This window comes from Ranitomeya imitator, chromosome 1, assembly GCF_032444005.1.
Source record: "Ranitomeya imitator isolate aRanImi1 chromosome 1, aRanImi1.pri, whole genome shotgun sequence".
Lineage (NCBI taxonomy): Eukaryota > Metazoa > Chordata > Amphibia > Anura > Dendrobatidae > Ranitomeya > Ranitomeya imitator.
In genome coordinates, this window is record NC_091282.1 from 700,415,614 (window position 1) to 700,440,408 (window position 24,795).

A 24,795-nucleotide genomic window follows, 5' to 3' on the forward strand; every position below is an offset into this window, starting at 1 on the left:
TGTTCATTGTGAAGGTACCTTAACATTCAAACAAGTTAAAGCTGCCCTGCAGTCCGAGGGTACAACAGTGTCAACCCGTACTATCCATCGGCATCTGAATGAAACGGGACTGTATGGTAGGAGAACCAGGAAAACCCCACTTCTTAGGGCCCCTTTCCACTTGTGAGAAAAACGGACGAGTGCAATCCGATAAAAAATCGGATTGCACTCGGACCAATGTTTTTCAATAGGTGACATTCCATTAGCGATTTTTTTTCCCAGCCGAAATCTGACTGAGAAAAATCTGTCGGCTGAGAGAAAAAAATCGCAGCATGCTGCGTATTGCTGAGATTCTCGGACGAGACTCGCCAATGCAAGTCAATGGGTGCGAGAAAAAAAACGCACAGCACTCGCACCATGCGAGTGCTGTCCGATTTTTACGCACCCGTGTCCTTAGAACAGCCGGCAATTCAGCGCAGAGTACAGTAAAATCACACTGACATGTTAGATTGGAGTAGACATATACACATAGAATAGGTATATATATATATATATATATAGCAGCGTGAGAGAGCTTTAAAGCTGGTAATGCAATTACCGGCTTTTGCTTTCTCCTTCCTAAACCCGACATGATATGAGACATGGTTTACATACAGTAAACAATCTCATATCACCATTTTTTTGCATATTCCACACTACTAATGTCAGTAGTGTGTATATGCAAAATTTGGCCGTTCTAGCTATTATATTTAAGGGTTAAATGGCGGAAAAAATTTGCGTGGGCTCCCGCGCAATTTTCTCCGCCAGAGTAGTAAAGCCAGTGACTGAGGGCAGATATTAATAGCCTGGAGAGGGTCCATGGTTATTGGCCCCCCCTGGCTAAAAATACCTGCCCCCAGCCACCCCAGAAAAGGCACATCTGGAAGATGCGCCTCTTCTGGCACTTGGCCACTCTCTTCCCATTCCCGTGTAGCGGTGGGATATGGGGTAATGAAGGGTTAATGCCACCTTGCTATTGTAAGGTGACATTAAGCCTAATTAATAATGGAGAGGCGTCAATTATGACACCTATCCATTACTAACCCCTTACCGGCATCGGACGGTATAGTACTTTGATGCAGGGCTCCGCGGTGAGCCCGCACCAAAGCCGGGACATGTCAGCTGTTTTGAACAGCTGACATGTGCCCGTAATAGGCGCGGGCAGAATCGCGATCTGCCCGCACCTATTAACTAGTTAAATGCCGCTGTCAAACGCAGACAGCGGCATTTAACTACCGCTTCCGGCCGGGCGGCCGGAAATGACGTCATCGCCGACCCCCGTCACATGTCCGGGGGTCGGCGATGCGTCTCCATTGTAGCCATAGAGGTCCTTGAGATTGCCCGTCACTGTGAGCGCCACCCTGTGGTCGGCGCTCACAGCACACGTGCAATACTGCTACATAGCAGCGATCAGCAGATCGCTGCTATGTAGCAGAGCCGATCGTGCTGTGCCTGCTTCTAGCCTCCCATGGAGGCTATTGAAGCATGGCAAAAGTTAAAAAAAAAAGTTTAAAAAAATGTGAAAAAAATAAAAAAACATAAAAGTTTAAATCACCCCCCTTTCGCCCCAATCAAAATAAATCAATAAAAAAAATATCAAATCTACGCATATTTGGTATCGCCGCGCTCAGAATTGCCCGATCTATCAAATAAAAAAAAGTATTAACCTGATCGCTAAACAGCGTAGCGGGAAAAAAACTCGAAACGCCAGAATTACGTTTTTTTGGTCGCCGCGACATTGCATTAAAATGCAATAACGGGCGATCAAAAGAACGTATCTGCACCGAAATGCTATCATTAAAAACGTCATCTCGGCACGCAAAAAATAAGCCCTCAACCGACCCCAGATCACGAAAAATGGAGACGCTACGAGTATCGGAAAATGGCGCAATTTTTTTTTTTTTTTTTTAGCAAAGTTTGGAATTTTTTTTCACCACTTAGATAAAAAATAACCTAGTCATGTTTGGTGTCTATGAACTCGTAATGACCTGGAGAATCATAATGGCAGGTCATTTTTAGCATTTAGTGAACCTAGCAAAAAAGCCAAACAAAAAACCAATGTGGGATTGCACTTTTTTTGCAATTTCACCGCACTTGGAATTTTTTTCCCATTTTCTAGTACACGACATGCTAAAACCAATGATGTCATTCAAAAGTACAACTCGTCCCGCAAAGAATAAGCCCTCACATGGCCAAATTGACGGAAAAATAAAAAAGTTATGGCTCTGGGAAGGAGGGGAGCGAAAAACGAACACGGAAAAACGAAAAATCCCCTGGTCATGAAGGGGTTAATCCAATTGAATGAAAGGGTTAAAAACACACACACATTATTAAAAATTATTTTAATGAAATAAAAACAAAGGTTGTTGTAATATTTTACTTCTCTGGCGGAGAAAATTGCGCGGGAGCCCACGCCAATTTTTTCCGCCATTTAACCCTTAAATATAATAGCTAGAACGGCCAAATTTTGCATATACACACTACTGACATTAGTAGTGTGGAATATGCAAAAAAAATGGTGATATGAGATTGTTTACTGTATGTAAACCAGGTCTCATATCATGTCGGGTTTAGGAAGGAGAAAGCAAAAGCCGGTAATTGAATTACCAGCTTTAAAGCTCTCTCACGCTGCATTAAATATAAATATATATATACTAGATGGCAGCCCGATTCTAAAGAATCGGGAGTCTAGAATCCATATATACTTTATTTATTCAAATGTAAGAATAATACAATTAATAAATAATAGTAAGAAAGAACAAAAAATGGCTGCACTCACCAGCTCTTGACAATTCTTGTTATTTAAGGTACAGTTACACAGGATCCATGAACATGCTTATGAGGGGAGGGATGAAAGACATCAGACGACAACTTTGCGTGTTGTGGGCAGTGTCAGGTAGTAGGAAAATAGCCAGTTAATAATAGGCAATAGTTCTTTGCAGGAATGCAGATATTAATAAATAGGCAGTTTATATTGCAGAGAAATTGCTGGGCAATAATGGACAATGTCCTTATGTGGCAAATAATAGAGCAATATACCCAATGTGGCAAAGAAGAGGTTAATAAACGGCAGTCTCTCAGTATAACAGTCAGTGAATAATAGGCAGTATATGGAGAAAACACCAAACAAAAGTTCAAAATTGGTGTGAAAATGTCACTGAACCACTTCACAACTAAATATATATAGTTTTGGTAAATGGTATTATCATTTTTTTGACGAAATTCGGCAGGAGCTTGAAGAGCAACGTCACTGGGCCCGCCTCCACGCAGTAGAAACTTGCTGTGAGGTAAAAATTCAAAAATCACACCAAAATGGCGGGCGGAGTGTGTCACAGTACGGCACGTTTCTGATTGGTCGCTCGCAGCAGGCGGCAACCAATCAGACACTGGACACTGTTGACGTCACTTATCTCCGGGCATTATCTCCGGACATTAGCTCCGGACAAAGCCACGGAAGTTGGCACAAATTGCAGGAAGTAGTATTCTAGGCAATTATATATTAGATAGGTGTCTCCCTGACATAGAATAGGTATATATACATATATATATATATGTGTATATATCTACTCTAATCTAACCTGTCAGTGTGATTTTACTGTACTCTGCGCTGAATTACCGGCTTTTCAAAGGAGACCCTTGCGTAAAAATTGGACAGCAATACGGATGTTGCGATAAAAAAATCGCATGACACTCGCATGACACTCGCATGGCACTCGCAGACGTTACATCAGTTTTTTCGGTCCGTAAATCGGACCGTTTTTTTCTCACACAAGTGGAAAGGGGCCCTTACCCCGAGACATAAAAAAGCCAGGCTGGAGTTTGCCAAAACTTACCTGAAAAAGCCTAAAACGGTTTGGAAGAATGTTCTCTGGTCAGATGAGACAAAACTAGAGCTTTTTGGGCAAATGCATCAACATAGAGTTTACAGGAGAAAAAAAGAGGCATTCAAAGAAAAGAACACGGTCCCTGCAGTCAAACATGGCGGAGGTTCCCTGATGTTTTTGGGTTGCTTTGCTGTCTCTGGCACTGGACTGCTTGACCGTGTGCATGGCATTATGAAGTCTGAAGACTACCAACAAATTTTGCATTTGTAGGGCCCAGTGTAAGAAAGCTGGGTCTCCCTCAGAGGTCATGGGTCTTTCAGCAGGACAATGACCCAAAACACACTTCAAAAAGCACTAGAAAATGGTTTGAGAGAAAGCACTGGAGACTTCTAAGGTGGCCAGCAATGAGTCCAGACCTGAATCCCATAGAACACCTGTGGAGAGATCTAAAAATGGCAGTTTGGAGAAGGCACCCTTCAAATATCAGGGACCTGGAGCAGTTTGCCAAAGAAGAATGGTCTTAATTTTCCAGCAGAGCATTGTAAGAAACTCATTGATGGTTACCGGAAGCAGTTGGTTGCAGTTATTTTGGCTAAAGGTTGTGCAACCAAGTATTAGGCTGAGGGTGCCAATACTTTTGTCTGGCCCATTTATATAGTAAAAATTAGAACAGCATCTGCAAAGTACCTGATAAAGTGCAAAGCTTCCCCAGTCAGTAGTCCAATGACTTCCAGCATTATGAAGAAAAAAAGCGAAGCAGCACAAAAAGTAAAGAAAAATGTGGACTTTATTGCCTGGATGGCGTGGCAACGTTTCGGATGCAAGATCCTTTTTCAAGCAATGAACACCAGGGTGAAGCAATCATTTATACAAAACCCATAACAATCTCATTATAAAATCCATTACATGCAGTATCATAAATATAAACGAATTACATTAAATAACAGTCCATAGAAAAAAGTGACTCCATATACAAAGAGGTACTATCATAAAATCCATATTCAGTGTACATCAAACAGTGATGTGACTAGTGATATAGTAAAAAATCTTAATAGCCAGTTACTAATCAATAAAATCAGATTAACTCAGGTGTGTCCATTCTATACGCTCCGATCGTACAATTAATATATACATATTACCTAAGAACTGCACGCCACGGCTCTCGGCGTCTACCCGTGCACACTGCGCATGTCCGTGACGTCAGAGCTAAACAAAGCCCATAATGCCACAGCTCGCAGCTGCGCAAAGCAGCGCCGAAGGTCCGGCCGCCATCTTTAAGCAGGGAAAACTTCGCCCATAGGGAACAACGGCTTCACAACTATTAGAACTCTACATTATAAAAATATCTAACTATAACGTGTAGAAATGGACTCATATTTGTGGGCAAAACCTGTTATGGCCATATTAGGCTCAAAATTGAACCAAGCCTTAGTATCGAGCACCACCACACAGACCAACATGCAAAAGATACACTTCATAAAAAGGAATGGAATGTGCCAAACTCCAACAGGACCAGAACATGAGTCCAGTATGGAGTCACACGGACTCAGGTGCTCACACTCACAAGTGTAGCATCTCGTTCCAGCGCCGGACATGGAGAACTTAGGGAGCAAACACCTCCCGCATCTCTCCTATCTAGTCGCTACGAAACCCATAGTCCACATAAACTGGCCACATATACAAATTCCTAAACAATTAGGCAAACATACAGCCATATCGTGGTAGCTCCTGATGTTTATCATTTGTTCTACATTACAATGCATAGGTCTTTATACCCAATGAGTCCACTACTACCATGTTAAAAAAGAAGAAAAGAGTTTTTTTTAAAAAAAAGTTTTTTAATGCTTACATTTTTTATTTTTTCACAACTGTGTTTTTAAAGAGAAAAATAAATTTTCTATATTTCAAAGTTCTTTGTATACTAAATACCGACGTCCCCATAGCTGAAGAATAACCCCATTTCTTTATATTTCCACTAGATCGCAGCACAGAGTGGACCACCTGAGATAAAAGAAAAAGAATAAATGTTATTACTCCGTTATTTAAAATAAAATAGTATAACCCAAATCATAGGTAGGGAAAGAATAGACCAACATCGTATTCCGCATTTTTTTTCACATAATTTGACTGTATTTGAAGTCTACATTGAGACCAAATGGCTTCAGAGTCCTTAATCTCATTATCCACTCCATTTCTCTTTTCTTCAACATTTGAACCCGATCACCTCCCCTCCTTTGAGCCGGTATCGTATCAATAATACGAAACCGAAGCTCCCTTTCTGTGTGTGAATTTTCCGTGAAGTGTTTGGACACGGGTAAATCCATGCGTTTTTTCCTTATGATATGTCGGTGTTGGTTGATTCTTGTTTTGAATTCACACATTGTCTCACCGACATACCATAATGAACAAGGACATTGCAGCAAATAAATAACGTAGTCTGAATCGCATGTCAAGAAATGCCGAATCTTGAACTCCTCATTAGTCTTGGGATGAAAAATTTTTTTTCCCTTCAGCATCAAACAACAATTGACGCATGATAAACAAGGGTAACATCCCCTCCTTCCAATACCGGTCAACGTAGTTTGACCTTGCTTTTTGAAGGTACCTATATCAGATTTAATTACGGTGGAGCCAACGGTACGATTGCGTTTATACGAAAAAATCGGGGGTTTGGAAAATTCCCTCACCTGAGGGATACATTTATGTTACATTCCCCAATGTTTCCGTATAATATCTGCAACCATGTTGCTCTCTTCACAATAGGCGGTTACAAAAGGAATACGGCTGACTTCATCAGAACGTGGTTTAATTTGGAGTAAATTTTCTCTATGTAGTGCATCTACTTTATTTTTTTGTCTCTGTAACAAATTTTTTGAGTAGCCTCTCTCCGAAAATTTCTTGAGTGTCTCATTCATAGACTTTTTAAAAGAGTGTTCTTCACTTTCAATTCTTTTTACCCGTATTAATTGGCTATATGGGATGGACTCTTTTGATTTTTTTCGGATGTTGGCTACTAAAAAGCAACAAATTGTATACGAAGGCTACAGACAAGAACAACTGAGTGATCAGCCTACCATTTTTTATCAGGACATTAACGTCCAGAAATTGTATATTGGTTTCCGAGCATACCAGGGTAAACTTGATTGTATCATCAATCGTGTTTAAATATTCATGAAATTCCAATAATGCATCTTTAGTGCCAGTCCAAATGAGGAAGACATCATCTATGTATCGCCACGACGCCGCTACATAGCTGAAGTGGTGGGATACATAGACGAGGTCCTCCTCAAGGACACTCATAACAATATTTGCATACGCGGGCGCCATGTTCGCGCCCATGGCGGTCCCGCGTAATTGCAAATAAAAAGAATCCCCAAATAAAAAATAATTTTTGGTCAACACTAATTTCAATAGCTGGAGTACGAATTCTCTTGTTTCCATAGAGTACTGTATAAGTGACAACTTTTTACGGACTGCATCCAACCCACGATCATGATCGATAGAGGTGTAGAGTGCTGTGACATCAAAGGATGCCAACAGCACCTCACCAACTATCTCTATACCACCCACCTTCTCTAAGAAATCAGCCGTATCCCTAACAAAGGATTCTGCGCAACTGGCAATCGGATTAAGAACTTTGTCCAAAAGGATTCCAATATTCGACAAAATAGAATTACAACCTGAGACAATTGGCCTACCCGGTGGGTGCACGAGAGACTTATGGATCTTCGGCAGTGTGTATAACACGGGAGTAACTGGAAATTTAATAGTCAAAAAATCATGTAGATCATGATTAATAATTTTATTTTCCAAAGCCCGATCCAGGACCGTCTTAATTTCTCTGGCAATAGCAAATTTCGGATCACTTGTTAGTCTCTCGTACACCCCCGGGTCCCCCAACTGTCTCATTATTTCATCAACATACTCATTTTGTATATGTGGCCAGTTTATGTGGACTATGGGATTCGTAGCGACTAGATAGGAGAGATGCGGGAGGTGTTTGCTCCCTAAGTTCTCCATGTCCGGCGCTGGAACGAGATGCTACACTTGTGAGTGTGAGCACCTGAGTCCGTGTGACTCCATACTGGACTCATGTTCTGGTCCTGTTGGAGTTTGGCACATTCCATTCCTTTTTATGAAGTGTATCTTTTGCATGTTGGTCTGTGTGGTGGTGCTCGATACTAAGGCTTGGTACAATTTTGAGCCTAATATGGCCATAACAGGTTTTGCCCACAAATATGAGTCCATTTCTACACGTTATAGTTAGATATTTTTATAATGTAGAGTTCTAATAGTTGTGAAGCCGTTGTTCCCTATGGGCGAAGTTTTCCCTGCTTAAAGATGGCGGCCGGACCTTCGGCGCTGCTTTGCGCAGCTGCAAGCTGTGGCATTATGGGCTTTGTTTAGCTCTGACGTCACGGACATGCGCAGTGTGCGCGGGTAGACGCCGAGAGCCGTGGCGTGCAGTTCTTAGGTAATATGTATATATTAATTGTACGATCGGAGCGTATAGAATGGACACACCTGAGTTAATCTGATTTTATTGATTAGTAATTGGCTATTAAGATTTTTTACAATATCACTATACACTTGGGGCTATTTAGTTTGGAAAAACGAAGACTAAGGGGTGATCTTATTTTAATGTATAAATATATGAGGGGACAGTACAAAGACCTTTCTGATGATCTTTTTAATCATAGACCTGAAACAGGGACAAGGGGGCATCCTCTGCGGTTGGAGGAAAAAAGGTTTAAGCATAATAACAGACGCGGATTCTTTACTGTAAGAGCAGTGAGACTTTGGAACTCTCTGCCGTATGATGTTGTAATGAGTGATTCATTACTTAAATTTAAGAGGGGACTGGATACCTTTCTGGAAAAGTATAATGTTACAGGGTATATACACTAGATTCCTTGATAGGGCGTTGATCCAGGGAACTAGTCTGATTGCCGTATGTGGAGTCGGGAAGGAATTTTTTTCCCCAATGTGGAGCTTACTCTTTGCACATGGGTTTTTTTTGCCTTCCTCTGGATCAACATGTTAGGTTAGGCTATGGGTTGAACTAGATGGACATATAGTCTTCCTTCAACCTTAATAACTATGTAACTATGTAACTAGTCACATCCCTGTTTGATGTACACTGAATATGGATTTTATGATAGTACCTCTTTGTATATGGAGTCACTTTTTTCTATGGACTGTTATTTAATGTAATTCGTTTATATTTATGATATTGCATGTAATGGATTTTATAATGAGATTGTTATGGGTTTTGCATATAAATGACTGCTTCACCCTGGTGTTCATTGCTTGAAAAAGGATCTTGCATCCGAAACGTTGCCACGCCATCTAGGCAAAGTCCACATTTTTCTTTACTTTTTGTGCTGCTTCGCTTTTTATATATATATATATATATACTAGATGGCAGCCCGATTCTAAAGAATCGGGAGTCTAGAATCCATATATACTTTATTTATTCAAATGTAAGAATAATACAATTAATAAATAATAGTAAGAAAGAACAAAAATAATAGGCAGTATATGGAGAAAACACCAAACAAAAGTTCAAAATTGGTGTGAAAATGTCACTGAACCACTTCACAACTAAATATATATAGTTTTGGTAAATGGTATTATCATTTTTTTGACGAAATTCGGCAGGAGCTTGAAGAGCAACGTCACTGGGCCCGCCTCCACGCAGTAGAAACTTGCTGTGAGGTAAAAATTCAAAAATCACACCAAAATGGCGGGCGGAGTGTGTCACAGTACGGCACGTTTCTGATTGGTCGCTCGCAGCAGGCGGCAACCAATCAGACACTGGACACTGTTGACGTCACTTATCTCCGGACATTATCTCCGGACATTAGCTCCGCACATTAGCTCCGGACATTAGCTCCGGACAGGAAGTTGGCACAAATTGCAGGAAGTAGTATTCTAGGCAATTATATATTAGATATATATTTTTATATTATATGCATGTGCTGATGCAAAGTAGACATTTGGGAGAGGTTATTTACTCGGGCAGCTGTAAATCATGCAGCTGAGTCAACAAAACCTAAATCTCCGAGGAGTTGCAAGTACTCGGATTCCAACCGAATGTTTTCGGGAAAAAACGAGCAACGAGTATACTTGCTCATCACTAATATTCACCTTTCCGCCATAGTCCATCAGTGTCCCACGTCACTCACCTGGCTGCTGGTGAAAAACTCTCACTATGCTAGTGGGGATCTCACCTAGGTCACCGCAGTTCATCCCGGCTGGGAACAGAGCCTCAGTGATGTCATTGAGGCTGCACTCGCAGCATCTCATTCTTCAGTGGTTCTCAGCCTGGACGGTCGCATCTTGTCACCTTCCAGGTTGAAAACCAATTATCCCCCAGAAATGGATTATGGCGTGGGGCAGAAAGACTGACAGGTATGGTATATTGTGTTTTTTTTTGTTTTGTTTTGTTTTTTGGGGGCTTTGGTGGAATTAGGAGAGGTCGTAAGTATGGTTTAATTGAGATTATTAAAGGGGTCCGTGTCATTCTTTCATTTAAAGGGAAGGTGCCATCAAAAAAATTTTTTTTTCAGAAATTGTAAAAATGTAAAGAATTAATGATTACATTTTCTTAAAAAATATTAACATTTGTTTATAATTTAGTAAAATATGAAAAATAATTTGAAAAGTTTTGGAATTTCCACTTTTAAACACTAGGGGGAGCAGCTGCTGAAATTTCAGAAAAACCTAGTGTACAACTAGCTCACATTACGGCACTGCAGTAATTATGGGCGGAGTCTGCTGACGTGTGTGATGTCTCCTCTCCTCCCCTTCTGGGTGTTTGCTAAGGGATTAGAGAGGATGATATTCAGGAACCCAGTGAGCAGCCATTTTGTTGGTGACTGCAGAATATGGCTGCCATCACACTATCAGTATTTGGTCAGTATTTTACATCAGTATTTGTAAGCCAAAACCAGGAGTGGAACAATTAGAGGAAAAGTATAATAGAAACATATGCACCACTTCTGTATTTATCACCCACTCCTGGTTTTGGCTTACAAATACTGAGGTAAAATACTGACCAAATACTGCTAGTGGACAGCAGCCTTAGGCTACTTTCACACTAGCGTTGTTGGCTGTACGTTGCAATACGTCGTTCAGGAGAAAAAACACATCCTGCAAAGTTGTCTGCAGGATGCGTTTTTTCCCCATAGACTAACATTACCGACACATTGCGACGTATTGCCACACGTCGCAACTGTCGTGCGACGGTTGCGTCATGTTTTGGTGGACCGCCGCCACAAAAAAAGTTACATGTAACGTTTGTTTGTGCGTCGAGTCCGCCATTTTCGACCGCGCATGCACGGCCTAAACTCCGCCCCATCCTCCCCAGACCTAACAATGGGGCAGCGGAAGCGTCGTAAGACTGCTTCCGCTGCCCACGTCGGACGTTTCTTTCACAGCATGCGTCGGTACGTCGGCCCGACGCACTGCGACGGGCCCGTACCGACGCTAGTGTGAAAGCCGCCTTATACTGACAAGTAGACAGTTACCGAGGATGGCAGGCAGCAAGGATTCTGGGAGATATGTGGTGGAGGGAGCAGGGTGACAGCAGCACAGAGTATTTCAGGAGAGCAGTGTGCTGGTCTGTGGAGGCCCCCTGTTTGGTGCGCGGAGCAGCCAGGGATTGTACATAGAGCGCTGTCTTTTATACACATGGATGGACCATCTGCTTGTCTGCTCCACAGAAATCCAGGAAACATTTCTGCGGATTGATGGCCTGTTCTGACCCAGACTTTGCATGCAGACCCCATTCCCCTCCTCAGATCCTGTCTTCTCCATCCTGTCCTGGCAATATGTGAAAGCGAGGTGACAGGCGCAGTCGGGGTGACGCTGGGAAGGAAATTTAGCCATATAGTAACGATAAAAATGAGACCCCTCTCTTCAGCTACCTCACCAGCCTTCCCCTGACTACACCTAACTGGAGGTCATGCTGCCCCCTCTATTAGGCTACTTTCACACTAGCGTCGGATTCGGCCCGTCGCAGTGCGTCGGGCCGAGATTCCGACGCTAGTGTTTGATGCGCCGCACAACGGGTGCAGCGGATGCATTTCTCCGGCGCATCCGCTGCCCCATTGTGAGGTGCGGGGAGGTGGGGGCGGAGTTCCGGCCGTGCATGCGCGGTCGGAAAAAGCGGTCCTTTGGCAGCAAAAAACGTTACATTTAATGTTTTTTGCTCCCTGCGGTCCGACACAACACGGTGCAACCGTCGCACGACGGTTGCGACGTGTGTCAATACGTTGCAATGCGTCGGTAATGTTACTCTATGGGGCAAAAACGCATCCTGCAAACAACTTTGCAGGATGCGGTTTTTCCCCTAAACGACGCATTGCGACGTATTAAAAAAAACGCCAGTGTGAAAGTAGCCTTACCCCAGACCCGCGTGCAGGTGCTCAGCCAGAACCACCATAGAATGGGTCCGCTTTCTGAAAATAATACTGCCATAGTGTTCTCACATAATACCGCCATATAGATCACAGATAATACCGCCAGTGTTCTCACATACCGCCATATAGATCACACAATACCGCCAGTGTTCTCACATAATACCGCCATATAGATCACACAATACCGCCAGTGTTCTCACATACCGCCATATAGATCACACATAATACTGCCATAGTGTTATCACATATCGCCATATAGATCACACATAATACCGCCAGTGTTCTCACATACCGCCATATAGATCACACATAATACTGCCAGTGTTCTCACATAATACCGCCATATAGATCACACACAATACCACCATATAATTCTCACAATACTGATTAAGCATAATACCACCATACAGATCACATAATACCGTCATATAGATCTCACATAATGCCATAATACAGCATGACGCCCGCAGCTCCTGATATCGCACGCATTGAGTTGTGTGTGCAATGGGGAAAGATATGCAGGGGGGAGAGGAGTGCATAGGAGAGGATTAGATACACGGCTCAGTATAATATCACACAGTATAGGATTAGATGTATGGCTCAGCATAGTATCACACAGTATAGGATTAGATGTATGGCTCAGCATAGTATCACACAGGAGAGGATTAGATACACGGCTCAGCAGACAGTATCACACAGGAGAGGATTAGATACACGGCTCAGCATAATATCACACAGTATAGGATTAGATGCATGGCTCAGCATAGTATCACACAGGAGAGGATTAGATACACGGGCCAGCAGACATTATCACACAGGAGAGGATTAGATACACAGGTCAGCACAATATAGTGATAGATGCACGGTCTGATGTCCTGTGAGGAGCTACAGTGAGAGGCAGGGTCGGAGCAGCACAGAGCCTCCCCCATCCCCCCTCTGTTACCTCTCTGCAGCTCCTGATAGAGGACATCAGACCACAGCATTCCTTCACCCTCTCTAGCGATTCTAGAGATTATAGCCACACACCAGGCAGCAGAGGACAGGGAACGGCCGCTGCCAGTGTGAAGGGGAGACAGATATAGCTGCCCCTCCAACAGCACAGCTCTCAGTCACAGTGGAGCTCACAGGTACACTCCACTGTGGGCTGAAGCAAGATGGCGCCGATCTCCTGCCTCTGCTGTGATGTGGAGACAGCCCAGGGGGCGTGGCCACATCAGAGCAGAGAGCAGCTTATAATGGTAGCTATGGGGTCGGCTCCCGACCACAGCCTCCTATGCCCAGGGCTGCCGTATTTGCAGAGTGTAAGTGTCATGCTGGGACTCTTACACTGCTGCAAAGCAAAATGGCGGCACCCAGTGGCTGCAAAAATAATTAATAATAAAAAAAGATATTAAAGTTAAAAAATAATAATTTTGTATTAAAAATAATTGTTTATATAAACAATCATTTTTAATACAAAAACAAAATTGCGGCACCTTCCCTTTAAAGACTTAATTCTATGTGTTTGTCTGTGTTTTCATACAATGTGACTATGGGGTTAGTAATGGGGTGTCTTATTGACGCCTCTCTATTACTAACCTCAGGGCTTCTCACCCGAAGAGTAAGGCTACTTTCACACTAGCGTCGGAATCTCCCCGTCGCAATGCGTCGGGCAGAGATTCCGACGCTAGCGTTTGACACACTGCACAACGGGTGCAGCGGATGCATTTCTCCGGCGCATCCGCTGCCCCATCGTGAGGTGCGGGGAGGTGGGGACGGAGTTCCGGCCGCGCATGCGCGGTCGGAAAAAGCGGTCCTTCAGGAGCAAAAAACGTTACATGTAACGTTTTTTGCTCCCGGCGGTCCGCCACAACACGGCGCAACCGTCGCACGACGGTTGCGACGTGTGGCAAAGCATCGTAATGCGTCGCTAATGTTAATCTATGGGGCAAAAACGCATCCTGCAAACAACTTTGCAGGATGCGTTTTTTGCCATAAACGACGCATTGCGACGTCTGGCAAAAAACGCCAGTGTGAAAGTAGCCCAACACGGACTTCCTGGTGAAGTCTGTGTTCAGTGTCCTTGCCCAAACAGTAGGTGTTCAGTACAGATGCTGAATTTTACTGTTCGGGTTCGCCCATCTCTACAAACAATCACTTCTTACACCTCTCAACTGGAATTTTTGACCACTCTTCTTTTGCAAACTGCTCCAACAGCAATTTTAAGTTCTCTCCTCAGGTGTTCAATGGGATTTAGATCTGGACTCATTACTGGCCACTTCAGAACTCTCCAGCACATTGTTTCTTTCCATTTCTGGGTGCTTCTTGAAGTATGTTCGGGGTCAAACCCAGCTTTCTGACACTGGCCGCTAAGATCCTTTGCTAATCTTCAGATTTCGTGATTTTCTGTTGTTCCAATACACACAGGAAATAAACTTGTGTAACAAAACATGTGTAATCGCAATTATTTTTTAGGGGCAATACTTCATTATCTTTAACAATTTCAAGGGTGCAACACTTCTGGCTCTGACTGTGTGTGTGTGTGTGTGTGTGTGTGTGTGTGTGTGTGTGTGTGTGTGTGTGATATACACATTACACAGAAATCTTAGGCTTCTTCCTATTTCCGATAGGCCTAATTTTTTAGACTCCCAATTTGTCTTCTGTTTAGAAGGTTTCTCAGCAGTTTCATTATCGTCACAGTCAGGATGACAATGAAAAATAATGCCTCTATACAGCAGATAACACATTCACAATCTGTGATGCTACAACTCGCCTTCTCCCTTACAAATTACTGTGATGGCAGCATGCTCATGCAAAACCCTATGGCTATGCTCACATATTGTGTTTATGCTGCAGGTCTTTTAAGCTGTTTACAAAACAGGTTTTTTTGCTTAGTTTTGATGTGGTGTTTTGTTTTCTTTTATATATTTGTTTGGGTGGATTTGTCAGTGCATGCTGATGAAGTTTAATGTTTTGGGTTTTTTTTTTTTTGTTTTTAAATATTCAACTTCATTAGGTTTTGGCACGAAAAATGCAGCAAAACTTGATACCTGCGTTTTTCCAGCTTTTTTTTACACTACCCATTGCTTTCAATGGGTGAAAACCGCTGAATGAAGTGACATGCCGCATTTTGCAAGAAACAAGCTCTTTGACAAGTCGGGGAAAAAAAGTGTGCGTATGAGATTTCTGAAATCTCATAGACTTTGCGGGTACAGCTGCTGAAAATTTTGCAACATGTGATCCTTGCCTAATACGGTCTTTCTCCATCTCAAATTTGTGAAAGCGCAATTTGAATAAAAAACAAAACAAAACAAATGTTGTCTGGTAATTTAGATGTGTGATCAATATTCATTTGTATTTTCAAATTAATTTATATATTTGCCAATTTGTATGTCTGTTACAGTAACAATTTTTTTTTTTTCTTTTTAAAGTTTTAATTCTGGAAATGGTAGAGAATTCGGACCTCAGCAACAAGATCCTAAAGATTACAGACTTTGGCCTTGCAAGAGAATGGCATCGGACCACCAAGATGAGTGCGGCAGGGACATATGCCTGGATGGCTCCGGAAGTTATTCGCTCCTCAATGTTCTCAAAGGGTAGCGATGTCTGGAGGTAAGGGGTCTCCGAAAGATGTGAACAAAATCTGTGTAATCACAGTAAATTAAAGCAACAGCGGTCTTGAAGTCCAAAACGCATACCTTAATAATAAATTCTTGCTGATCTCTTGGGTTCTAACTGCAGAGAATAGAAAAGCGCTGTCCCTCCTATCTCCAGCACACCCCTAGATGATGAGTGCAGTGTTTTGTTTTTTTTGTTGGGGTGGAGCCAAGGTGAAAATTTAATTTGTGATGACTAGTGATGAGCGAGTGTGCTCGGGTATTCTTCTGCGTATCTTGGGCGCGGTCGTAGATTGTTTGAGTCCCCTCAGCTGCATGATTTGCGGCTGCTAGACAGCCTGAATACATGTGGGGATTCCCTAACAAACAGGCAACCCCTGCATGTGTTCAGGTTTTCCAGCAGCTGCAAATTATGCAGCAGAGGGACTCGAACATAATCTACCAGCACGCCCAAAATACTCGGAAGAATACCCGAGCATGCTCGGAAAACTCGAGTAACGCGCACACTCGCTCATCACTAGTGATGACCTTATTTCCTCTTGAACCCAAATTGACCTTATGATGGAAATGTTTTAAAAACATGCATAAGACAGCATTCATGAAGACTGATGCACTAAAATGAAACCATTTTTTTTTTTTCAATTTTGTTAAGACATGGCAAGTTAGGAGACGCGCATGTAATGGTATTATTCTGGTCCGTTTTGCTTTGATGAGCAGTGTATTAGCTGTATACACAATAGATTCTCAAACCCCTGGCGTGATGTATACCACAACGATGATAAGTGGAGCCAAGAGCCAACATGGAGTGACTTTCTTCTCTTTCCTGCAGCTATGGAGTCCTGCTGTGGGAGTTATTGACTGGAGAAGTACCCTTTCGGGGGATTGATGGATTAGCTGTTGCTTATGGAGTTGCCATGAATAAGCTGTCGCTTCCGATTCCCTCCACCTGCCCAGAACCCTTTGCCAGACTTATGGAAGGTGAGGTACCATGTGCACAGTTAGTCACACAAGACAGATGCTGTGTTCCATTTTGCATGCAATGTTACACCTTTACTTTTGCAAGTTTAAGAGCTGAAATTAAAAGCTCATTGTATTCCTGGGTTAAAGGTTTATTCTCATAACATGGGGGAATAACTTGCTGATCACTGGAAACAACTGGTCTCTGGGAAAGGAATGGATGTGCACAGTCTATGGGACTACCGAAAACAGCACAACGCTGTGCTCAGCTTCTCATGGCAGGTTCCTGGACAATGAATGGATTGGCATTCGCGCTTGTACACTTCTGCTCCATTCACTCAGATCTACCTCTATGGCCCAGATGCCACCTTTCTGCTGTCCAGAACCCCAGAGTGTCTATCAGCCATACCTCCACCTTCTTCTCGCTTCCTAAGGCTCAATGTGGACAAAACCGATCTCGTCACCTTTCCTCCCTCTCGCCTAACCCCATTTGATCTATCACAATAAATAGCACGCTGTCCCCTGTACCCCTGGTCACCTATCTTTTTGAGTAACCCTCGACTCTGCCCTGTCCTTCAAACTGCGCGTCCAAGCTCTTGTCACCTCCTACCGCCTCCAACTTAAAAAAAAAAAAAAAATTCCAGAGTCTCAACTCTGACTGTCCTAAAATGTTAATGTATGCCCTCCTCATCGCCCACTTTGACTACTGCAATATCCTCTTCTTTGGCCTCTCTGCTAACTCTCGCATTTCTCCAGTCCGTCCTTAGGGGTATGTGCACACGTTGCAGATTGGCCTGCGGAATTTTCCGCAAAGAATCTACATCTCTTGGCAGAAAATGCAGGCCAAAATGCTTGCAGATTTAATGCAGAATTGATGCAGATTTCTTGCAGATTTTCATGCGTTTTTTGATGTGTGGATTTGCCTTACTCAATGTATAGTCAATGGGTGCAGAAGCGCTGCGTTTTTCCACACAAAGAATTGACATGCTGCGGAAATAAACAAGCAGCGAATCCGCACGGCTTTTTCCACAGCAAGTGCACAGCTATTCTCAAATTCTCATTGAATATCATTGTTACTGTACTACACTGCGGATTTGATGCAATTCCGTGCGTCCAAAAACACTGCGGAAATGCATCAAAATCCACAACGTGTGCACATAGCCTTACTCTGCTGACTGACTAATCTACTTCTCTCCTCACTACTCCTTCTCTTCTCCCTTCTGGTATTCCCTTCATTGGCTCCCAATTCCCCAGTGTTTCCAGTTCAAACTACTAACATTGACCTACAAAGCCATCCGTAATTTTTCTCCTCATCTCTGAACTAATCTACCAATATCTTCCCATAGATAATCTCCGGTCCTCCCAAAACCTCGCTTTTTTCTCTTTCACACTTTGTACGTTCCTTACCTAATCACCCATCCTCTAGAATTCTGTGCCCAAACATGTCCAAATATCCACCACACTTTCAATCTGATCTTGAAAACTCCTCCCTTCAAGATCCCGGTGCCCGTTCACTATTGTTGGAGCTGCCGCTACCTCCCCAATCTACTGTATCTTTCCGCGCTTTCCTGTAGACCAGTGTTTCTCAACTCCAGTCCTCAAGACCCACCAACAGGTCAAGTTTTCAGCATTTCCTTAGTATTGCACAGGTGATAATTTCATCACCTGCTCAAGCATTAATTCCATCGCCTATGCAATACTAAGGAAATCCTGAAAACATGATCTATTGTGGGGTCTTGAGGACTGGAGTTGAGAAACACTGCTGTAGACTGTAAGCCCCTGTAAGAACTTCTCAAACCTGTGCAGGAGTGTTTAGGAGGAGGGAAGCAGGGACTACCACATGTATCTGCTTCACACATAATGGGCAGCAAACTGTATACAGATGCGGATTTCACCTGCTGATTCCTATTGAGGAACAGGTGTAAAATGCTGCGGAATCCGCACAAAGAATTGACATGCTGTGGAAAATGCAACACAGAGCATAGCGGATTTGGTTTTCCATAGGTTTACATAGTACTGTAAACGTGATGGAAAACTGCCACAAATCTGCAGCAGCCAATCCGCACCGTGTGCACATAACCTAAAGGTACCGTCACACTAAGCGACGCTGCAGCGATACCGACAACGATGTCGATCGCTGCAGCGTCGCTGTTTGGTCGCTGGAGAGCTGTCACACAGACAGCTCTCCAGCAACCAACGATCCCGAAGTCCCTGGGTAACCAGGTTAAACATCAGGTTACTAAGCACAGGGCCGCGCTTAGTAACCCGATGTTTACCCTGGTTACCGTTGTAAATGTAAAAAAAAAAACACTACATACTTACATTCCCGGTGTCTGGTCATGTCCCTCGCCGTCAGCTTCCCGCACTGACGTCACCGCTGTGCTGTACTTTACGGATGGCCGGTGCTCACCAGTCAGTGCGGGAAGCTGAAGGTGAGGGACATGACCAGACACCGGGAATGTAAGTATGTAGTGGTTTTTTTTTTTTACATTTACAACGGTAACCAGGGTAAACATCGGGTTACTAAGCGCGGCCCTGCGCTTAGTAACCCGATATTTACCCTGGTTACCAGTGAAGACATCGCTGAATCGGCGTCACACATGCCGATTCAGCGATGTCAGCCGGAGATCCAGCGACAAAATAAAGTGCTGGACTTTCCACAGCGACCAACGATTTCCCAGCAGGGGCCTGATCGTTGGTCGCTGTCACACATAACGATTTCGTTAACGATATCGTTGCTACGTCACAAAAAGCAACGATATCGTTAACGATATCGTTATGTGTGACGGTACCTTAATTCTAGCCTTAACCCTAATTGCAACCCTAACCCTAGTTCTAACCTTAACACGAATTGCAACCCTAATTCTAAGGGGGTGGGGGAGTTTATTATTATTATTTTTTCATCACTGTGATAGAACCTATCACAATGATCAAAATGTACCTGGAATGAGTCTGCCGGCCGGCAGATTCGATGGGCGCACTGCGCATGCGCCCGCCATTTTGGAAGATGGCGACTCCCATCACTGAAGACAGATGGACATCGGGACTCAAGAGGTACGGGGGGGGGGGTGGGATTGGACAGCGGAGGACAGGACGGGGGGGTGGGATTGGACAGCGGAGGACAGGACGGAGGGGAGGAAAGACTGACGGCGGCAGCAGATGGTCGATGTCAGTCGGTGGCGGGGCCAGATCGGGGTCTCCAGCCATGGCCGATGATATTGCAGTATCGGCCATGGATGGATTGTAATATTTCACCAATTTTCATTGGTGAAATATTATGATTGCTCTGATTGGCTGTTTAACTTTCAACAGCCAATCAGAGCGATCGTACACACGGGGAGCAAAGCCACCCCCCTGGGCTCAAGTACAACTCCTCCTGTACCTGCAGGTCGGGTGAAATTTTAGTTAACCCTTTCACCCGATCTGCAGGAACGCAATCAGACCATGACGCCACATAGGCATCACAGGTTGGTTTGGCCCAGACTTTCATGATGCCTACGTGGTATCACATGTTGGGAAGGGATTAAAATGGTATAACTTTTGGAGTTTTTCCAATATATAGGACCTCCAAAGTCACTTCAGACATGCATAGGCCTCTGAAAATTTTTTTTTTGTAAATTTCCTGTAAACAAACAAAAAATTGCTGCTACATTTTTAAAACCTCTTAAAAAGCTGACAAAATAAAATAACGTTTTACAAATCGTGTTGATGTAAAGCAGACATGAAGGAAATGTTATTAATGTTTACTCTGTCGCCTCATTGGGGGACACAGGACTATGGGTGTTATGCTGCTGTCCACTAGGAGGCGACACTATGCATAATCTGAAAAAGATTAACTGTGGCTCCTCCTCTGCAGTATACACCCCTGGACGGCGTCAGCCTTCTCCAGTTTTAGCTTAGTGTCGCATAGGAGGCACACCTAAGATTTTTTACTCCGTAATTTTTGCGACGGATTACAGATGAAGAAAAGTGGGTCTCCTGTGAGACTCCCGGCATGGCTCCTTCCCTCACCCCCCTGGGTGCCCGGTTGAAGTAGAGATGGCTATTCCCCATGTCGCTCCTTCCCCAGTCCCTCGGGTGCTGGTTCGAAGTCGAGACCCCCCATCCTTCCCCAATTCATTTTGGTTCATGGGTTGAGGTCGAGGCGAGGATAAAGCCCCCTGAAGGTCATAGCAGCACCCTCCCTAATCCCCCTCTGGGGGCATTAGATTGAGACGCCTCAGGTAGGGCCTGTACAGGCAGCACTCTGCAGCTCCCAGCAATGGGCTAGCACACTGCGCCTGCATCCAGGGACCCCAGCCCAGCTGCGGGCTCCTGTCGGGGCCGGGGGGAGTGCAGGCAGGCATGGCACATACAGACACAGGGCTCCCTGCGCCCCTGTCTCTGCGGCAGCACCAGCTCTATACTGCCTCAGGGGGACCCCTCACAGGGCCCCCCCTTCCGCTTATAGCCGCACCGCTACACCGCTATCCTGCCTTTAAATCCGGAGGGGTCCGGTTCAGATCCGACCCCCTCCCGGACTTTCGCACCGGCCTGGAGCCTTTCTGGGTATCGGGCATCTAATTTAGGCCCCGGCTTCGGCCTAGCTGAAGCCGCCGCCTCCTCTCCGCCCCCCGGCCCGCCCCCCGGATGACAAATATGACACTCTACAGTGTCAGAGGGGGTGGATCGAGACAGAAAGGGCGCGTTTTTACACAGCTTTGCCGCCTTTTTTTCTGCTCTCCACCCCCTTCTCCCCCTGCCTCTTTTTCCTCGGCTGCCATTTCTACTGCAGCAAGGATTAACCCTACATCTCCTGGTCAGCAGGACCAGGCCAGCCAGTCTCCGGGGGGCACAGGACTGTGGATCTTCGGCGCTGGACCTAGGGGCAAACTGGTGGGGTAAGATCACAGCTGGGTTGTTTTACTCGGCTGTGAATAGGGCTCCCCTATAGGGTCCTTTACATAGCTACCCCTGTAAGGTCCCCTGCAGCCAGCCCTTCTGCACTCTGTGCACTATGCCGGGCTCAAGGTCCAGGAGAACCAGGGAGCACTGCTATTATGCATTCTGCACAGCCTGCCGGACCGCTCTCCCCAGTGGCAGCACATACGCACTGCCAGGACTGCATCCAGACTTCTGCGACAGAGCCTCAAGAAGCCCCTGCCAATGCCTCGGTGTCTAATGTCACGCCGGAATGGGTCACTCAGATGTCGCAATCTATGACGCAGTCTATAGATAACAAACCTCCACATTGCTTCAGGCTCTGCAGAGTCATGCCTCGGCTATGACCGTTACCAAGCAAAGGGAGAGCTTGACTCAGGAACAGAACGACCTGGCACATCCACGTCTAGGTCAGGACGCAAGAGGACCCATACGTCAAGTCCATCTGCGTCATCCTATAGCACGGTCATCCCCTTCTAGGGAGAGACACCGTAGTTCCAGGTCATCTAGACCGTCCCCTTCCAGGGGCAGACAGATCTCCGCAATCCCTGACCAGTGAAGGCTTCCTCCACAGCTCACCCAGCAGGAGACGCCTCAGTGATACACAGGATTCCGGAGGCATCTGTGACTCCAACTCAGACAGGGAAATGGAGGGGTCTCTGATCCCAATCCCCCCTAACAACACAGCGCTAGTCGAGGACATAATCTCTTCCATCCATCGGGTGCCGGACATTTCTAATCTGCCACCAGAGGCCCCAAGACCTCCTTTGAAGGACCTCTGAAGCCGCCTAAGGTTTTCTGTAACCACCCAGAGTTTAAAATAATCCTTAAAAAGCAGCTCTCACAGCCTGAGAAAAAATTCGCTAATCGCAAATATCTGGAGGCAAAGTACCTTTTCCCACACCAAGGAATGAACAGATCCACCCGAAGGGGACCCTCCAGTCTCTAGACTAGCAGCACAGACCCTCTCTTCACTGCCAGATAGCTCAACCCTCAGGGATGCAGCAGACCGGCAGGTAGAACGCATGGCTCATTCAATTTTTCAAGGCGGCAGGGGCCTCCCTGGCTCCCACGTTCGCTTCAGTTTGGGCTTCCAAGGCCATCCTGGCTTTGGCCAAAAATTTACAAGCTGGCCTCCAAGCATCTGCTCCTGAGCTGTCGGACCAAGCGGTTCAAATAGCAGTTGTAGCAGATTACATGCTTCATGCAGCTTTGGATTCAGCAAGGGGCGTAGCGGGGATAGCATCAAACGCCATCACGACTCGGCGTATCCTCTGGCTGCGGAATGGAAAGCGGACGCAGCCTCAAAGAAGTCCCTCACGCACCTCCCGTATCTCAGTGGGTGACCTTTTTCGGCGAAAGGTTGGACACAATGATATCCAACGCCACCGGGGGTAAGAGTACTTCTCTCCCTCAACTGAAACCTACACGCACTTACAAAAGTGTAACAAACCCGATTCCGATCCTTTCGGAATTCCTCGGGCTGCTCCGTCTTGCGTCCAGCACGCAACCATTCCTGTTATGACCTGGTGGTTAGGAGCACCCGGAACGACCTGATCATTAAACTCACACAGGACAAGCTCTGGGAAGTGGGAGCTCTGCCGACCGCAACCCCTAATCCTATCACACAACTAGAAATAGCCGTGGAGCGTACCTAACACGACCTAGACGCCTCTTCACAGCCTAAGAGCTAACTAGCCCTAAAGATAGAAAATAAAGCCTACCTTGCCTCAGAGAAATTCCCCAAAGGAAAAGGCAGCCCCCCACATATATTGACTGTGAGATAAGATGAAAGTCACAAACACAGAAATGAAACAGGTTTTTAGCAAAGGGAGGCCAGACTTACTAAACAGACTGAGGATAGGAAAGGTATCTTTGCGGTCAGCACAAAACCCTACAAAAAGACCGCGCAGAAGACCTCCGCACCGACTCACGGTGCGGAGATGCCACTCTGCATCCCAGAGCTTCCAGCTAGCAGGACAAGATCATGATAGCCAGCTGGACAAGGAAACAATGAACAAATAAATAACTAGCAGGGACTTGGCTTCTGCTGGTGTAGACAGGTCACCAGAAAGATCCAAGAGCGAACTGAACCAGTACAAGAACATTGATAGCTGGCATGGAGTAACGATCTGAGTGGAGTTAAATAGAACAGCCAGCCAAAGAATAAACTACGTCACCTGTGGAAGGAACCTCAGAAGCAGCAGCTCCACTCACAGCCACCAGAGGGAGTCCATGGACAGAACTCGCCGAAGTACCATTCATGACCACAGGAGGGAGTTCGATAACAGAATTCACAAAACATTCCCCACACAGGGACAACTCACGGTCGATGCAAAGGTCGGACAAGACCTGGCAGTTAGAAGCAGGCCAGTCAAAGCCCAAAGGAGAAAAACCTCAGACTTTTTCCTCCTCATGACTCATGGACCCCGGAAGACATCCCACCCGTAGGCGACTTTGCTCCTTTCAGCAAGTCTGGATACCTACTACTGAAGACAGGTGGATCGGGGAACTAGTGTCTTCCGGATACAAGATAGTGTTCAACTTCCAACCACGAACCGATTCTTCCTCTCGGCCCCCTCGAAACCGTCAGCCAAGGCTCGTGCCTTCCACCAAGCGGTTTCCTTGCTTCTTCAAACAGGAGTCATAGTACCGGTCCTCACGTCTGAGCGCTTCCGAGGGTTCTACTCCAATCTATTCGTAGTCCCCAAGAAAGGAGGCCGTGTGCGGCCCATATTGGACCTAAAACAACTCAACAAATATGTACGGGTCTGTCACTTCCGCATGGAATCTCTTCGGTCCATCATTGCGTCCATGGAGAAGGGAGAAGATCTCGCCTCCATAGACATACAAGACGCATACCTGCATATACCAATTGCACTGGCCCATCAGAGGTTTCTCAGGTTCGCAATCGACCAGGACCACTACCAGTTCGTGGCTTTCCCATTCGGACTCGCCACGGCTCCCAGAGTGTTTACCAAGGTTATGGCAGCCACCATGGACGTCCTGCACTCCAGAGGCATAGTAGTCGTTCCATACCCGGACGATCTACTC

The 24,795-nt window shown here is 45.2% G+C and overlaps 1 protein-coding gene across 1 annotated transcript in view; it reads left to right on the forward strand.

Moving 5' to 3' along the window:
• Window positions 1-24,795, forward strand: part of MAP3K9 (mitogen-activated protein kinase kinase kinase 9) — a 137,720-nt gene that overhangs the window by 78,854 nt on the left and 34,071 nt on the right. Inside the window, exons 3-4 of the mRNA XM_069731554.1 lie at window positions 15,679-15,859; window positions 16,694-16,842. Of these exons, the coding sequence (XP_069587655.1) occupies window positions 15,679-15,859; window positions 16,694-16,842 (330 nt within the window). The remainder of the gene's footprint in view (window positions 1-15,678; window positions 15,860-16,693; window positions 16,843-24,795) is intronic.